Here is an 18,763-nt window from a genome sequence, read left to right on the forward strand (position 1 = left end):
TTAAAAAATAAAAAGATAAATTTATTAATTATGTAAAAAAAGTTTCCCTATACGGCTATTTAAATTTAACTTTTTCTTTCATCTTCCTCATAAAGACGATCTGCGTCAATTGACTATCGATAAAAAAAAGATGTTGTTGTCCCTGTTAAGAGCTCTAGAGATATTTCGATCGTCACTCATGATTTCTGTATGGCGGAATGTTTCTCACATATAATCCAATCAATTTTCAGAATATGCAGACATTTTTAGCAGATTTGTGGTATTCTTAAGATGGGTATCTATTATAGAATTAGAGATAAAAAGATATCTTTTTCGATTTTTTAATAATGTTGATTTTGAAAATAGAGGGAATGAGTTTAATCGATTCATACTTATTTGGAAGGAGATTCAAGATAATGAAAATTCTCTTCATATCCCTCTAACTCATTCTGATTTTTGGGTTCTAATTAAAGACATTCCTTCTGTTTATTATAACGAGACGTTGACTAAATTAGTAAAATGCTTCAACTATGTCACCGGACACCTTTAATGATTTATGCTCGAGAGATAAGGAAAGAAAGAGAAACATATTTGCCAAATTATTTTATGAAGGGGTGGGGTGGGTTTAGATAGGTACCTGAGGAGTATTTTTGACAAATTATCCTATGAGGGGTTTAATTTTGAATGATTGTAAATCTTACTCTGATATTTCTGTTAGATTGGTTGATCTCATACTTTGGCTAGAGAATCTATTCGTTTATATGTGTGGGATGATATTGCTCTTTATTTGATGACATTTTATTAATACAATCAGTAGTTTTGTTTTAAAAAAAATCTATTAATTATTTTATATATTAAATATGTAACTTTTTTTTATAATTTTTATAATATTTATTAAGTTTGAATTTTAAATTTATTAAAATTTTTATTTGTTTGTGAATATTGAAATTTTCCAATGAAATTTTATTGATTTAATTTTTTGATTTTTATTATATATTTTGAGTTTAAATCTTAAATTTATTTATTTGGAGAGATTGAGTTTGAAATTTTCTTTTTTAAATTTTAATGGAATTAAATTTTAGAAATTAAAGTATTGGATTCGAAAAATGAAGAGACAAATCTATTAGTTATGTTATATATTAAAGATGAAATTTTTTTTGAATTTTAATGGAATTAAATTTTAGGAATTAAAGTGTTGGGTTTAAAAAATAAAAAAATAAATTTATTAATTATGTTATATATTAAAGATGAATTTTTTTTATGATATTTATTAAGTTTGAATTTTAAATTTATTAAAAATTTTATTTGCTCGTGAATATTGCAATTGAAATTTTCAGTTTGATTTCAAAATAAAATTTTGTTGATTCAATTTTTTGAGTTTAAATCTTAAATTTATTTATTTGGAGAGATTGAGTTTGAGATTTTATTTTTTAAATTTTAACGGAATTAAATTTTATGAATTAAAGTATTGAGTTTAAAAAATAAAGAGAAAATTTTTTTAATTATGTTATATATTAAACATGATTTTTTTTAATTTTAACATAATTAAATTTTAGGAATTAAAGTGTTGAGTTTGAAAAATAAAAAGATAAATTTATTAATTATGTTATATATTAAATATAGAATTTTTTTTAAAATTTTAATGGAATTAACCTTTAGAACTTAAAGTATTGGATTTAAAAAATAAGGGATAAATCTATTAATTATATTATATATTAAAGATGAATTTTTTTTTATGATTTTTACAATATTTATTAAATTTAAATTTTAAATTTATTGAAATTTTTATTTGTTTGTGAATATTGAAATAGAAATAGAAATTTTTGGTTTGATTTGAAAATGAAATTTTATTGATTCAATTTTTTAATTTTTATTATATTTTTTGAGTTTAAATCTTAAATTTATTTATTTGGAGAGATTGAATTTGAAATTTTATTTTTTAAATTTTAACGAAATTAAATTTTAGGAATTAAAGTGTTAGGATTTGAAAAATAAAGAGTTAAATCTATTAATTATATTATATATTAAAAATATTTTTTTTAATTTTAACAAAATTAAATTTTAAAAATTAAAGTGTTGGGTTTGAAAAATAAAAAAATAAATTTATTAATTATATTATATATTAAAGATGATTTTTTAAAATTTTTATAATATTTATTAAGTTTAAATTTTGAATTTATTGAAAGTTTTATTTGTTTGTGAATATTGAAATAGAAATAGAAATTTTCGGTTTGATTTGAAAATGAAATTTTATTGATTCAATTTTTTGATTTTTATTATATTTTTTGAGTTTAAATTTTAAATTTATTTATTTGGAGAGATTGAATTTGAAATTTTATTTTTTAAATTTTAACGAAATTAGATTTTAGGAATTAAAGCGTTAGGATTCGAAAAATAAAGAGTTAAATCTATTAATTATATTATATATTAAAAATAATTTTTTTTTTGAATTTTAATAAAATTAAATTTTAAAAATTAAAGTGTTGGGTTTGAAAAATAAAAAAATAAATTTATTAATTATATTATATATTAAAGATTTTTTAAAATTTTTATAATATTTATTAAGTTTGAATTTTGAATTTATTGAAATTTTTATTTGTTTGTGAATATTGAAATAGAAATAGAAATTTTCGGTTTGATTTGAAAATGAAATTTTATTGATTCAATTTTTGGATTTTTATTATATTTTTTGAGTTTAAATCTTAAATTTATTTATTTGGAGAGATTGAATTTGAAATTTTATTTTTTAAATTTTAATGAAATTAAATTTTAGAAATTAAAGTATTAGAGTTCGAAAAATAAAGAGTTAAATCTAAAAATGAAAATTTTTTTTGAATTTTAATAAAATTAAATTTTAAAAATTAAAGTGTTGAATTTGAAAAATAAAAAAATAAATCTATTAATTATATTATATATTAAAGATGATTTTTTTTAATTTTTATAATATTTATTAAGTTTGAATTTTTTTATTTGGTGAATATTGAAATTGAAATTTTGAATTTGATTTGAAAATGAAATTTTGTTCATTCAATTTTTTTTATTTTTATTATATTTTTTGCAGCAAAGTGTCTTTTATCTTTTATCTTTTTAATTTATATCTATATAATTAATTTATATCTATATAATCAACCTCCTACTTATTTTTAATTTATATCTATGAAAAAGATAATTAATTTATATCTATTTTTAATTTATGCGAAATTTTGCAGCTTGATACCATTGTTTTTGAAAAAGATTCTCGGGTGTCTACATGCATTGACGCCAGCTCCAGTGTTGATGCATGTGTACTTGGACCAAGAGAGAAATGAGAGCGAACACAAGTGGGTCCACTGCATCATCAGCACAGGATGTTGCCACCGTGGATATTCCATATTTTTATTTATTTTATAGCAAAGATCAGTTTGCATCCATGTGAATCTGTGATGCAGTGGATCCTTGTATCCATCCAAGGCGAGTCTTCCACTGCTCTGTAAACCCCTCTATAATTACAAATCCATTGCCACTCTCTTTCTCCAAGCTTGCAAGTACCACATTTTTCCTGTAAATTACAGTTTCTGTTTCTTTCTCTCTCTTCCTCGGGTTCTGAAATGGGTATTCGCTTGCCTTCCATGATCTCCTGCGCCATGCAAAGTATGAAGAAGCAGTCTTTCCAAGGAAGAAACCAGTCTAGTGTGCCTAAAGGGCATGTAGCAGTTTATGTTGGAGAATTCCAGTGGAAGAGATTTATCGTTCCAATATCCTATTTGAACCATCCTTGCTTCCAGGACTTGCTTAACCAAGCTGCAGAAGAATTTGGGTTCAATCATCCAATGGGTGCCATTACAATTCCTTGCAAAGAAGATGACTTTATTGATCTCACTTCTAGGTTTCTTGCCTTCTGAAATTTCAGGAACCATAAGAAGGTTCACCAAGCCCCTGCCATTTTTTTACAACATTTTCATCTTTTTTTTTTTATTTTCTCCCCCAAACCATCTCCCTTTTTCCCTCCTAGGACACACATAGGAGGATTGTGAAGTATACATGTGCATTTTCCCACGTAAGTGGATGAATCAATTTTCTTTGTTTCTTTTCAATAATCATAGTTTCTCTTAGTTTTTTCATCCAAAAATTTTCTTTGGAGCTCTGCTGTCCAAATTCCATAGAAGGAATCAATTGAAGTAGTCATCGGCAGTGATAAATTTGTTTATGAAACAATCAATCCACACATGTCAGCAAAAGAAGAGCAACAACTATAAGATCCAGAGAACCTTGTAAAATTTGAGGCTCATATGGGATCAGTAGCCTGTTTACTCTAAGCTCGCATATATGCCAGAAAGCTCAGGTTCAAACTGAGGTATTAACAAGAGTCAAAATATCCTATTGGGTTCATGAAACTAGGGTATGATATGCCTACCATTTTCCTTTCAAAATCAAGCCTGCTTGAATGCTCCAAAGTCACTAACATTTCATCAGAGCAAACAAACATAGTACTTTTACAAGGTAACTAATATCCTATTGGGTTCATGAAACTAGGGTATGATATGCCTACCATTTTCCTTTCAAAATCAAGCCTGCTTGAATGCTCCAAAGTCACTAACATTTCATCAGAGCAAACAAACATAGTACTTTTACAAGGTAACCTCCCATGATTAACTCCTGCAGAAAAAATTCTGACCATAATTTTGTTTTAACTATAAATTATTTAAAATGGTTTTTGCATTTGCAAAATGATATACATTATGCGATGATACCTTCAAAAGATTGACAATGTAAATTGGCAGATGATGTCTTCTCAGTACAAGTGGCATTCATTATTATACATTATGTGATGCAACAATTTTCGTACTCTTGCACTTGCTTTCACATTGCAGCTTGAAGCTTCCATCCTTAAAGCTGCAGGAGTGGACATAATTTATTTATTTCTCTTCAAAATGGACACAGAAGAGTGACCGTTGAATACATAATCTCTTTTTATTTCAGCCGGAAATGGTATAATCTTAGGCCATATTCACTGCATTTACGTTGCTCTTGAAGTATCCTACCACATCTTCAGACAGAAGGTGACCTCAGTTTCTGTTTCAAAATTTTGCAAAAGCTATCCAAGAACAGGGACGCAATATCTTGCTGCAGCATGATAATGAGACTAGGTCATTCATAAAACTGATATGTATCTCATGCTTGGGAAAAACTTGTATAACTCATTCCTTTAAATCTGTTTCCCTATCAGCAGCAATAAAAATGCTTCCTCTTATTCCAAAGACAAATTGCCGGTCCGAATATTACGCTGCTGATGAATGATCCCTTTCCCAATTATCAATTGGGATGAGCTCAACTCTCCTGGTTTTCTACTAAAAGGAGAAGAAAGCTTTGGTTGAAACCATCTTTTTAAGGAAACCCCATTGATTCTAATCTTCCCATATGATTCATTCCCTTGGTAAGGCAACCCTATCCTTCTCAATAGAGATGCAACTTCCTGCCCAAGCCTGTCAACCACAGTGTTTATGATCAGAATCACACAACAGTATTTCTCCTATAACTTGTTTATCACACATAATTGTTTTCTGGAAATACTGCCAGCATTGTTGTTTAAGATGGGGTAAGAGAAATTTCCTTAACTTCTGCAATAAATATAGATTTGATAACATACATTGATCATTATGCCTTTTCCACAATATTGAGGTTTCACAAAATAAATTGGCCTAATATATCCTCATTGGATGTATTTGATATTTCAAACCACAGGCTATATTTATTGGTATAGTTAGCCAATCAGCACAATTATCTACCTCCATTATTAGCTTTGGCGTTTTTTCAGCAAAACTAAGTAACAAAAAAAAAAAGAAGGATTAATGACCCCTAAATCCTTAATTTTGAGCAGATATTCAACTTTATCCAAATTTTCAATTGTATCAGTTATGTTAGACTTAACAATTTGGTAGCAATAATTTCAAAAGTTAGGACTCATGCCTTTAGTTGTGTTATCTAATGACTTGGCCAGGTTCAAGCTGGAAATTTTAGTTTATATATATTAATGGCTGGCCCAGGTAGATCAAGCTTTGTATAAACACTAATCCAAGCCCTGTACAAACATTAATGAACTTAAGAGGCAAGCCTCAACCGGACCAAGTTAATCCTAACTGCCTGAGAATGAAATACCTTGCCCAAGTCCAGCTTTTTAATAATAGAGGTCAGAAGTTGACACTCTATTAAATGGGATGCACATATGTCCAGGCAGACTGAAACTAATGATATATGACTTCACCTAAATTGGAGAACACATGACAAGGCAGATTGAGTTATTGACATTGACATGATTAGGTAAAGTTGTAACACTGGACCAAATGGTTTATTTTTCAAGTCATCAACTTTAAATTAGTTGATTGGAGCAAGCTTGAAATTGTCCAAGTTTCTAAAATTATTGTAGTTTGAAGGTTAGAGGAACAGAGAAGAGGACAGAGAGGGGTAGTGATTTTTAGATGAATCCCAAAAAATAATTGAAACTATGTTGACCTTGCACAGCCATGTTAACATGTCAATTCTTTGTCAATTATGCCTAGACACTTCACCCATGGAATTGATTCCACCCTTTAATGTAACTGCTGTCAGTTATAAATTCTATAACCACCAATAGAATTGAAAGTTTGCACAAAGTTTAGGATTAAAGGACCATTAGCCCAAAAAGACAATCTAGAGCCTCATCATTATATTATACTAGCAACCTTACCTAAAACACCTATATGAAGAGGGTGATGCAGGCAAGGAAATACTAGATTTAGGAATTATTTTGAAATAATCTTTAATTATAAAAACTAAATCAAAATAATAAATAAGTATAGTCTTTCTTGATGCATCATTTCTTATTTTAGGACTCCTAATCCAAGTACTTGTAAGACCAGATATTATACTATAAAAACACCTATATCATCTAGGAATTTCAGTAAAGCTTCTTATTATTGATATTCACAATTGAGAATTGATAGGATTTGAGAGTTTATTTCCTTTTCCCCTTTGATTGTTACTTGTGTTCCACATTAGAGGGGAGCTAGCAGGGGCATCGGGTAAGTATTATTGCACATGATACTGAAGTAGTACTTCTCACCTTCCTGCTAGGTTGATCATTTTCTCGCTTTCATGAATCTTGACTTTTGTTGTTTCTATAGGCAATAAAATGGTTATGCTGGGCAACTTTGCACCTGAAGAAAATGGAGGCAAGAACAGCTAAAGTTAGTCATTAATGGAATAGATTAACAAGGCACATGCTATCTTAATCCCTCATTTCCCTTCTCTAATAGTGAACTAGCACAGGCACCATTGCTTGACTTAACATGCATTGCATCATTACATTTTCTGTTTAAAAGAATTTACATTCAAAATTGTTTTGATACTTAGTTGCCATAGATGAATAGTGAAGGAGGGCTGTTAGAGATCAATTGACGTCAAGGTCATTGGTATTGCCTTTCAAGGTTTTCTCTTCCCCCATTTCTTCATTCTTCATTTTTTGAGCTTTTCTAAAAAGGAGGGGGAGGGGAGGGAGGGGAAGGGAGTAACCAAATCAATTTGAAAATGAAACAATGCAAACCACTTGGGTATAAAGCAAAGGAAGCTTAATAGAAGATTTTCCAAAGTTTTGCAGAAATGAGACACATGCATTTATCCATTCTATGGTTTATAGAAACTAGGCTTTTGCTCGCGCATTGCGCAAATATAATAATTGTTGGTATATTATTTAATTGAATGAAGCTCTGACTATATAGTGTCTCCCATATTTAATTTATATCTAATTCATTTGAAATACTTTAAGCAATACTTGTCAAAGAAATAGTGAAAATATAAAGAAAATAAATACAAAAAGTAAATATAAATTGATGATAAATATAAAAAAAGAATAAAATGCCCATAAAATATATATAAATAAATTATTTATAAGACGAAAATTACCTTAGTGATAAATTGTTCTTCATCTTCTTCAGATACCTTATTTATTAAAATATCATTTGGTAAGTTTGAGATAAAATCTTGGTTGGATATTGTATCTCTATTTGCACCAGGAGGTGGATAGTTTGTAAAAGGTTCATATAGTTCACAAATATGACTATTAATTTTCTAGTATTAAATAAATTGTACTATTGTCATAAATTTTTTTATCACAAGGGATTAAATAAATGATTTTATAATGACATGAAAAGATGGTTTTAATTTATATAGTTTATAATTATGGCCCTTAGTTTCCTAGTATTAGTTAAATTGTAATTATTGCCGTAAATTTTTTGATTCTAATAATCAAGTACACAATTTTACAATTACATTGAACAATGAAAAGGTGACTTTTGAGTTTGTGTTAGTTTTTGTCAATTGTTGATAAGAATATAGCTAAAGAAATAGAAATAAGATGAATTAAAAACTACAGACAATATCACTTAATTATTTGATTATATATTTAATTATTTATACATATTAATTTTCAAATTTAAAAATATTTTGCAATTATTATGCATAAATAAAGATGTATATTATCTAGACTGTTATGTTAAGCATTAAGAAACTAAAAAAATCACATTAGTATGTGGTATTAATGAAATAAGTTTCATAATATTACTATTGTTATTATTATTACTAGTATTAGTATTGTGATTAAAATGTACATAATTAATTTTTTATTATTATTATCAATATGTGTATATTAATTGTTATTAATGAATTTTATTTTAATTTAAATGAAAGAATCTGATGTTGCATTTTTATTATTCAGCCACTTGGCAATATTGCATGAACCTATTTCATAGCCCAACTATTTAACGTTTATATAGATTCATTGAATTTAATAACCTTCAGAAGTTAAATTCTTAACCTAAAATTCAATACCTTATTAAAAAATAAGTCCTTACCAGCAGCAAGACGATGCTTGAGACCTTTCAAAACGTTTAAGAGATAGACCTGACAAGATCGCTCAAGAAGTCATCAAAATGGGCATTTGCAGCACAAACTTTAAAAGGTAAAGGAAAGAATGGTTTCAACTCATATTTTGCTTTATGTTCAAGACGGTACGAAAACATATTGTTCACATGCATTCTGTTTTCTCATACTAAATCCTAGATAGGGGCAGAAGCTTGATACTCCAACCTCACCAGAATTTGTTTTTGTTTTTATTTATTGGCCATTCCCAAAAGAGGAAAAACAATAAGCATTAGTAGGCCTTGTTCGACAACAGTGTTTAGTGGTACATTTGGTGTTTAGGTTGAATTAAAATACTAGTTTTAATATTTATTGTTTGGTAACTACTATTTTATAGTAGTAATTGACAGATGCACTAGTGGTTATTGACAAGCTACTATTCCCTTAGTGGTTGCAACTACTAGTTTGTATTTTTTTAACACTTATATCCTTTTATGTTTTATAAATTTAAATATTCATTCATGTCCTTTAATATCATTTTATATTTAAAAGCTAATCCAATATTTATCGCATACTAAACACTCCTACTTTGAATATTATATAAACAACTAACCATTAACCACTAACAACTAACTGTTAGTGAAACAGCTAAAGCTACTAAAACAGCTAACAGCTGGTCAAACCTATAATCTGAAACGCTAAAATTATTTATTTTTTATTATATGTACAATAATTTTTTATAGTATTGTCACCCTAAAAGAAATCTAGCTTAAGTACAATTTCTTGTAGTATTTTTTAAATATATAATATCAGCCTTTCAAAATATATAGATTATAAATATAGTTAACAATATTTTGAATCAAGCTTGTATATAACATTTGGCCTCTCAATTGGAAAAAAATAATAATAAAAGGCTCCCCTGAAGCAGGTGATGCAAAAGAAAAAAAAAGGGGAAACGAAAAGTTGCCAGTGTCAGTGAAAAGATACAAATATTGTTAGAGTAGGTTCTGTTCATTAAAGGCTTAATTGTCAACATATAAAATGTACCACTGAAGAAAGATCATCAAGCAGTTTATACTGTCATAATGTTAGCATATCTGGGCAACAACAGAGATGCACCCCTAGAAGCATAGGGTCAATGAAGAACAGAAGTTTCAACAAGAACTATTGTCATCTAAGTTGATTAAACTACTATGCCAAAATCTTACCTCTGCAATATGAATTTGCAAGGTTTTAGCATCAATAACAATGGGACTTGCTTTCATGGATAAATGTGGAATGATTCCAAGAGAAGCAGCTTCCTGCATATGGTAACAATCTTAGCTGGCATCTAGCAAGCATCCAACCATAGTTTCATAATAAAGCATGAAGTCAGAAAATTGAAGAACAAATTCAGCTGCCTACTGACCTCAAGCAATGAAAAAGCACGAGGATCATATTCTCCAAATCCATCCAACAATGAGCAGAGGTTAGAAAATTTTGATGAGTCAGTAGTTACTCCAACATTTTCAACTAATTTGGCTTTTAGTGAAGCATCACCAGGGACTTTTAGGCATCCCAAAATTTGTGAAACAACGTCCATTGTAGGTTTCTCACCAGCTGCAATTGTTTCACGGTAGACCATTAAGGCTGTTGATGTCCTAAAGAATTAATTTGAGGAGATCAGAGCTTACTCAGGAAATTACATTTTTCACAATAGGATTACCATTCATGAAGAATAACCAACCCATTATTTAAACTTTCAAGGGTAACACAATAGTAGAGAAATTAGAAAAACAACCAATTCTCTTCTGCCACCCCCACCCCTCAGCAAATAAGAAAACAAAAGGCAAAGCTTTTCAAAGGAAAAGGTATATGGCTTACATAGTATTTGTACAAGACAAATGGGGAGGAAAAAAAAACATACAACTCATTTTTTATCTGCGGCCTTCCCGAGTCAAAAGATAAAACATTCTGACCAAGAGCACAAGCCTTCTCATATCTCCGCAAGCACATACCTTCAATGAGGAACAATCAAAGGATTAACTGAATTAATTGCAGATGATTAGTCCAATTTTATGTTACAATGTTCAATCCAGAAGAAAGAAATGTCATGGAAGCTGTTAAACAGAAAACATAAAACATAGCATGTATATCAAATTTCACAAGACTCGGGAACAAGTAAAAGACAAAAATGCTGACGACCTTTGGAAGTCTCCAAAAAAGAAAGAAAGAAAGAAAGAAAGAAACAGCAGTTCCCCTCATACAAAATCCTGGCATTTTGTATGAGGTAAATCTTGACTTCAACAGCTCAAAATTAATTAATAAATATTGAATTTCTTGATCTTATGGATTAAGGTTGTCCAGTGTCTACTCATTGCTAGTCAATAGGACATATGCCCTTGGATCACGGCATCACCTAGACACATAAATATATATAGTTACATACTCACATCAGATGACAGAAGATAGGATCACGACATATTGTTTATCAAAACATTGGAAAATAGATAATCATTGGCTATAATCTGAAACATTTTCTGATTACTGAGCAAGCATTTCAACAAGTCAGAAAAAAAAATCTAGCTTAAAATCTAACAGAAGAATTAAGAATAACGAGCATTATACGAAATTTTAAACAAATACCAAAAAAGTTAAGCTTTCAAACTTTTAGAATGTTCAAATGATGTAGAATCAGCTTCAGTGAGGTAGAATATACCAATTTGAGGTGTGATGGAGACATAGCAGAAAGATGCGGTTAACTTTGAAACTTACCAACAATGCATTTGCGCATAACAAGAGTAGGGGCAACAGAATCTTCTTTGGCTTGTGAAAGAAGCATGAGCCCAACCTCTAGATCATCCTTTCTGGAAAGGAAAACAGAAACATGAAAAGATAAAAATAGCAATAGTCTCAGAAGCTGTGTGTGACACTCTGAGGAAGAAGCATATGCTTAAAAAAGAAGCAATTAGTTTATATGGTAGTCATAGAATTCAGGTCCACATACCTCTCACTGGCCACTGAGAGCATGGAGTATGTAACAGTGTTTGGGCACAAGCCAAAACTCTTCATTTCTGACAGCACTTCAATAGCCTTTGGTAGTTGATCCCCATCACCTGTAAAAACATCCGGTTATTCCATTTCTAGTTTTTTTCTTTAGCTATCCTAGGATTACGCCAAGGCTACACATGTTAATGTGTTATCAGCTTAGAACCATGCTCCCAATTGTTAGTGCCTATACATGATCTCTAGTACAGAACTAAATGCAACAAATGTGAGAAAGAAAAATCTGTACCACTTTGATTAAAAATAAAATAAAACTCTCCCACATAAAGGTTGACCCACTCAGTATTAGTTTTATGTTGCCAAAAAATCCTATTTCTGTATTAATTAATTAATATGTATATATGAGTGTATATATATATACTATATAAATTAAATATGTAAAACTTTTTGTTTATAATAGGCTCAAACATACTTGCTTAAAGCATTGAATGTAGATAAATATTTTTAATTAAACAAACTTGAAAATAAGTTGAGAGCTCCCTTAAAATTAATGGAACCTGACTTGAACACCTAAATATTGGGCACAACTTAGCTCATTTATTTCAGGCAATACTAATAGGCCCATACTTACTTGTGACGAATTCTAGTATATCAAGTTTTAGTTATCAGCCTTTGAGTCAATGTTCTTGTTCGGCATTTTTCTGCATAACTTCATATAGGATCCTTTTTTATGAAGTTTATTTTATTTTGATAAAACTATTATTTTGCTTATCAGTAGGATGTTTTTTTTTTTTTTTTTTTTTTTGAAATGGGAATCGGGAATTGAGGGAGTAGAATCTGAGACCTCTCAGATTTACTCAGATGCACTTACTACCAGACAAAGCCTGTGAGTGCAGTACGATGTTTATTTTTCATTAGCCTAAGAGCTGGATAATTAATTAATTATATAAGCTACAAGAGCCACTTGTAACTCAATTTAGCAACTATGATAGAGAACTTTCTTTTTTACTCTCTCCCTTTTGGTTTATTCATTTGTTTTATTGTCGAGTTATATATTTGAAGTGATCTACCAACATGGTAACCAGGTTGTTTTATTGGTGTAACCTCACCGTTAATGGAATCTAACAACATAAGATTATTCAATCTACAAGTTCATAATATTCTATTACTACTTCTGGTTTTTCCTACAATTTCCCAGGAGCAAGTAAATAAGTTCTCCAGGAATCAATTCATTCATAAATACCAGTGTTAGAAACCTTCTACTGCATCCTTTGAAGAAGACATTTGGCAAGAATTGTGAAGCCGCCTAAAATACCAAGAAACAAAAAAACTATTTTGCAAGGGCAGCCAACCAGATATATGATGCAACATTCAGCATAGGCAGGTTTAGCCAATCTCTAGACAGTGCAGCAATGAACTGATTATCACACTACATGAAATGAGCCATCTTCAAACTTAATAAATGAAAAGAACAAGAAATAGCCAATCTCTAATATTTTATTCTCCTTCAATCAATTCTCAAAGCGGAAAAATAGAACATTATCATGATAAATATGAAAGCATAAATTACTAAAAAAGCCAAGCGGAGTTAAAATTCGAAACTAAAATTGTCAGATTATCATGAAACAAATAATAGATATAGACTTACACAATGCAGTGATCAGAGCATTCATGGTTGAGACTGTTGGGTTTAGTTTAATGGACTTCATATCATCATACAGCTCCAGTGCCTTCAGCCAGTTTTTGCCCTGATGCGAAAAGAAGAAAAACAGTTATAACTGCCAAGTAGGCTATTGCCTTCATAGCTATTTTTGGTTCGAAACATATGCAAAGCAAAACACATAATCCCAAACAAGTAGGTGTTTTCTATTTTTCCCATAAGACATATGAGTTGGGAATCCCTCTGTATGAAAACATTTAATGCAAATAAGTTCTGAGAATATTACAAATGTAGGGAGAAAAAGTGAATGAAAAAAATTACAATTTTGATATCAACATGAAATTATAATCATATCCCTTGGTTTCATGAGAACGAAAAAGGACTTAAGATCTAAAAGCTTCAATAATTGGACATAGAAAGCTAAAGGGCCAGAACTAAATACTTTGTAACTTATATAGCTTAAGAATTTAGCTGGGAGATTCTGTATTGCTACTGCAATACTAGAAACTAAGAATTATACTGTTTACATGTACCAAAAGAACTGCTTGTAACCAACGAGTAGACGAGACATACATTACTGCAAGCTCCCATCAATGAACTATATGGTATAATTCCAAGTTCTAATCCTTGAACCCTGGCTTCCTGTAAGATTTGAAATGCAACATCCACTAATCCAGCATGCCCCGCCACATCTATCATCGCACTGAGAAACATCTGCACATAAGCAAATGTGAGAACTACAAGCATTATATTAATGTGAAACCCTCCCTGTGGATCTGCTTAAATAGAGGTGATTAAATACTCATATTTGATGACAATCAGATCATTTTGCTTTTCTAAATTTTGCTCATGGTAATTTCTGTGGAAGTTCTTAATATTGTTTGCCACTAGAGTACACAAGTGCAACCCATTCAGTTCATTTTTTTAGTTCAGTTGATTAATTAACCCTTCAAGAGAATGGTGCAGTCCTATCCAAAGACCATATGAACAATGACAATGACAGTTCCCATTCTAACAAACAAGAAGAGTGTTCTATTACAAGGGCTAACCACTGTACCAGAGACCACAGCTTCTCTCTATAAATCATAATCCAACTAATATAACTAATTTTGTCCTCACTCCATCAGCATTAGCAGTTGATACCTCATCAGGGGCCACGCCTTTCCTTTTCATGTCTTCATACACTCTGCTTGCAAACTCCCAATCACCAGTCTGGCTGCAAGAATTGACAGCAATTGTATAAACCTCAGGAGTGCCCTTGATGTTAAATTCGTGCATCATGTTATATACTTCTTTTGCCCGACCAACCTAAAAGCGAGGCTTTGTTATGTCACACACTTAAACATAGCAATCAAGAAATCATAAGCCACAAGTATAGTATTTACACACCTGACCAGCCTTTGCACATGCATTTATCAATGCACCAACAGTAACATGATCGGGGTCAATAGGTTGTGCCTCGGCCCTCATTTCTGCTAACACATCAAAGGCACGATCCACAGCTCCCGATTGACCACATGCAGTGATAAGTGCATTAAAGACAACTCGGTCTGGCTTCACGTTCTACTGCACACAACATCTTATCAATGCGACAATTAATTTGACATTAGGAAGTAGAAGTAAACAGGACTATGCAACCAGACCTTGCCCAAAAATTGTCTGAAGACAAGCATGAGTGCTTGATATGATTAAGCGAGTTTCACATAAAAATACTCACTCATATACAAAAGTATATAATTCCAAACAATACCTTGGATCTCATTATCCCATAAGCACCAAATGCCTTAGCCATTTGTCTTGCTCTGCCACAGCCATCAATTAGCGTGCCATATGTATGAACATTTGGTTCAACTCCAGCATTAACCATCTCATGAAACACCTAGTGCAACCATAATGAGCATTACTACTCAAAATCTGCTTTTCCCTTTTTCAGAAAGCAACATAATTGCTTTTGTGGAGTTTGAACAAGGGCACTTTGATTTAGCAACCACCCCATTATTTAATACCAACAGCTGGCTATAATCAAAGATAGTAAATGCTCTGAATAACTTGCCCAAAGGTAAGAGAAATTCATCAAGTATGTCAAACTCCAACTTAGCTTTCATTTGGATTTAATGGTGGCATGAAGTCCGGAATTTGAATCACTAATTAATGAAGCATGAAGATCAATACAACAATAGGCAGAACATAAATTACTAAGAAAATGTTACATGCAAAATAGAACTGTAGAAGAAATATATTTTGAAATCTTGAAATTTTTTATTCCAAATCTAAACCAAGAATAACCAAGAAGTTACCATACTTCAAACATTGAATCAACTTTTCCACTTTTAGCACAGGTTGATATTAAAGTAGTGTAAAGTCTACAATCAGCTTTCAATCCAGCTCCCCGAGCAAGTTGTAGAACTTTGAAAGCTCCTAAAAGAATAATACAGATATCAGTAACTAGAAGCATAATCACAATACATTATGACAGACTTGGACAAGGTGCCGAAGGATTCACTAGTCAACTTACCCTCTGAGTCTTGTGAGCTTGCACACACAGACATGAGCATGTTAAAGGTACTCAAGGTTGGGTTTGGAACCAACTTGCAGAAGAGAAAAGCTTCCTTAACAGCCTTTTGAATTTTGCAGGTCTTGAAAAACTTAGCATGATAAATCTGAAAGCAAATAAACAAATACAGTACTAACTCTGCCCATGAATTCACTGACAAGAGCAAAATACATGGAACAAGAGCTAAAGACGTAACCTCACCTTGCTCATATCCAATAAACCCCTTCTTTCCATATCCTCCAGCAAATCCAAACACTCTGCTAACCTAACAAATATTCAAGAATAAAACATTTTTTTAAAAGAGGAATCAGTTAATTTATGTGGCATCAAGAACAAAACACATAAAGCCCAATATTTTATTTGGGAGATTGGTGATCTATATTTAAACAACTATTTGATTTGATGCTACTATCTCTCTAGTGGAAATTGTCAAGCAGACAGGTCAACAATCTTAATAGGGCAACTCAATGATAACAGTCACCTTCCATCTCTTAACAAACGATTGTAAGTCTGGAATTTCTTTGGAGGATCGTCTTTGTCGGTAGCGTGTATGCCATTTGGGTAGGGAATATCTGGTAGTTTTATATGGTCATCTTGAATCAGGTGTCCTTTTTCTTTGTCTCTTGGAAATCCTCTCCTTCCCATGTTTTCATTTTTGCGAGAACCTCTTTCATATGGTGCTACACGTATTTTTCTTTCAACAGACTCTGAAGAAGGAAAAAAAATCTCAAGTCAAATTGTAGGTAGTCCCATTTTAGGATATCTAATCAAAATAGAGTAGAGCATTACACCATTAAACATAATTGAGATATATGATCTTTTGTGGCATGACCTGCAATTTGAGGGGAGTGCTGCGCTGACAATTCTGCCTCTTTTACTATAGCATTCACCTTCAACGAAGAAAAGCTATTGCCAGGGGAAGACAAGGCATGAGAAGACACAGTGCTTGAACCATTCATGTTTAATGATGAATTCACCACTGATTTGTTTTCCTCATAAAATGTGTAAAGATCCTCTCTAGATGATTCTTCAGAGATACCATAATAGCTAGCAAGGTCAACCATTTTGCCAGCTTCAAAATTTACAGAAGACGAAGTAGAATTAGATTGCTTCGTCATTACTTCTGGAAACGCAGAACTAACGTCAAGCTCATTACTGCTTTTTTCTAATGTCAACTTGGACATTCCCTCGGCCAACTCAAGTGGTTTGATACGTCCAGATTCAGGAATTGATGAGAGTTGAGGCTCAGGCTCTTTTGGAACCACATGATTAGAATCATTAGAAACTGAAAAATCAGCATTGGAAGATTCTGTTGTTTCAACTAGAAGAGAACCATAACTTGTTACATTGTCCTCGAGAACTTGTACGAGGGTCTCTTTCCCTTTAATGGCATAGCTGTTTTCTCTGTTACTCTCTGCCAATTTCGTACTTTCTGCTGCAAGGGTCCCCCTGTGAGAATCTCCAACGTCCAAAGAGGGACTTCCAACAATGTTCACAATATTTCTGCGTAACTGAGATACCCCAGCACTAGGCGAACCCAAATCCTACATCATTCACAAAACATTAAAACAAATTGGAAAAAAAAAATCATAAAACGAACTTAATTAAACCAATTCAACTAATGGACAGCCATATTCTTCAGTTTACCTCTTTAGAACTCCTCTTGTTGGTGTTACGATTGGTTAACTGCTGATTCAGGTAAGCGAAAGAGAGAGCAGAGATAGTAGAAACAGCAACCACAACAAGAACAGAATCGGAACCAAAAGAAGCGTTGATTAAGAATCTTTGAGACTGGTTTCTGCGAATTCTAAGCTTCCTGCATTTGCTTCCGCGAATTGGTCCACCAGGAGGCCGGAGATTGTGAGAGCAACCCAGGAATTCTTTACGAATAGACGATTTAGCACAAGAGAGAGCTGAGATTTGAGCTCCGGAGATTAGGTTTAAGGAATGGGATTTAGCAGAGAAGCACAGCTCCATATTAAAAACTCAAGAGAAACAGAGAGAAGTGAGGTGGTGGAGGAGGGAGGATAGATAGGAGAAAGAGAGAAAATGAAGTCATCGTCTCCTCTGGTTCAACAGACAATTGGATATAGTTGCTGACGTGGCGGAAAACTGAATTCTCTCTATTGGGAATTGCAAATCTAATCTCAGCCGTTAGTTTTTGTGTCTGTATGGATGATGAATCCATTTACCGGTTCACTGATCCAATAATCAGTGGGCTGGTCTCGGCCCGATTCATGAATTTTAAAACCATCGTCAACCGTGGCTGGCTCTGGAGCCGTGCGACCAAACCAAAGCTCTAAAGCTTACTGATTTCTTACTTTGTCTTCCACTTCTTTTACGTACTCCACAATTTTTTTTCCCTCTTTTTGTAAGCAGGTATTATGAAATCTGTGGTTTCCATTCATTTTTGGAGAAATTATTAAAAAACACTTTGTAATTTTATATTATTTTTATTTTAGAGTTTATGATTCACCTTTAATATTATAAAAAAAATTACTAATTTATAAAATAATACATTTCGAATAACAACATGTATTTTATACTAATATAGCATTAAAATAATTTATTAACATTTTAGTTTTTTTAAACATAAAATATAATAAAATTTTAAAAACAAATAGAAATAATTTGTAAGTCATTTCTTACTTATTTCCAATTCCTGATTTTTGAGATTTTCAAAATTTTTAATATCCAAATCTGCAGTAAGATGA

The 18,763-nt window shown here is 31.4% G+C and overlaps 1 protein-coding gene across 4 annotated transcripts; it reads right to left on the reverse strand.

Moving 5' to 3' along the window:
* Positions 1-4,473: 4,473 nt before the first annotated feature.
* Positions 4,474-18,123, reverse strand: LOC110608091 (pentatricopeptide repeat-containing protein MRL1, chloroplastic). 4 transcript variants are annotated; one of them, XR_006352530.1, is made up of 20 exons: positions 17,697-18,123; positions 16,882-17,593; positions 16,531-16,756; positions 16,251-16,314; positions 16,011-16,155; positions 15,798-15,913; positions 15,246-15,374; positions 14,885-15,058; positions 14,639-14,803; positions 14,069-14,209; positions 13,484-13,583; positions 11,837-11,945; positions 11,605-11,696; positions 10,757-10,847; positions 10,259-10,490; positions 10,059-10,151; positions 8,844-8,892; positions 7,058-7,151; positions 4,710-5,441; positions 4,474-4,614 (listed from the first exon to the last, which is right to left on the reverse strand). XR_006352530.1 is itself a non-coding variant. In XM_021747299.2 (19 exons), exons 1-19 carry the CDS (start codon positions 18,024-18,026, stop codon positions 5,207-5,209), a joined length of 3,297 nt encoding a protein of 1,098 aa, XP_021602991.1. In that variant the 5' UTR covers positions 18,027-18,123; the 3' UTR covers positions 4,630-5,206. The 4 variants fall into 4 exon arrangements, 1 of the variants encoding a protein (XP_021602991.1); XR_006352531.1 differs by having other exon boundaries at positions 4,474-4,628; XM_021747299.2 differs by lacking the exon at positions 4,474-4,614 and having other exon boundaries at positions 4,630-5,441.
* Between the last annotated feature and the right edge of the window lie 640 nt (positions 18,124-18,763).

The sequence above is a fragment of the Manihot esculenta genome, chromosome 11, assembly GCF_001659605.2.
Source record: "Manihot esculenta cultivar AM560-2 chromosome 11, M.esculenta_v8, whole genome shotgun sequence".
Taxonomy (NCBI): Eukaryota; Viridiplantae; Streptophyta; class Magnoliopsida; order Malpighiales; family Euphorbiaceae; genus Manihot; species Manihot esculenta.

Excerpts from the sequence above, each read along its gene's own strand:
- LOC110608091 (XM_021747299.2), bottom strand. The coding sequence starts at position 18,026 with ATGGAGCTGTGCTTCTCTGCTAAATCCCATTCCTTAAACCTAATCTCC. Across the intron at positions 10,491-10,756 it reads CCGCAGATAAAAAATGAGTT|GACATCAACAGCCTTAATGG; the intron begins GTATGTTTTTTT and ends TTAATTCTTTAG. Across the intron at positions 10,152-10,258 it reads GTGCTTTTTCATTGCTTGAG|GAAGCTGCTTCTCTTGGAAT; the intron begins GTCAGTAGGCAG and ends TACCATATGCAG.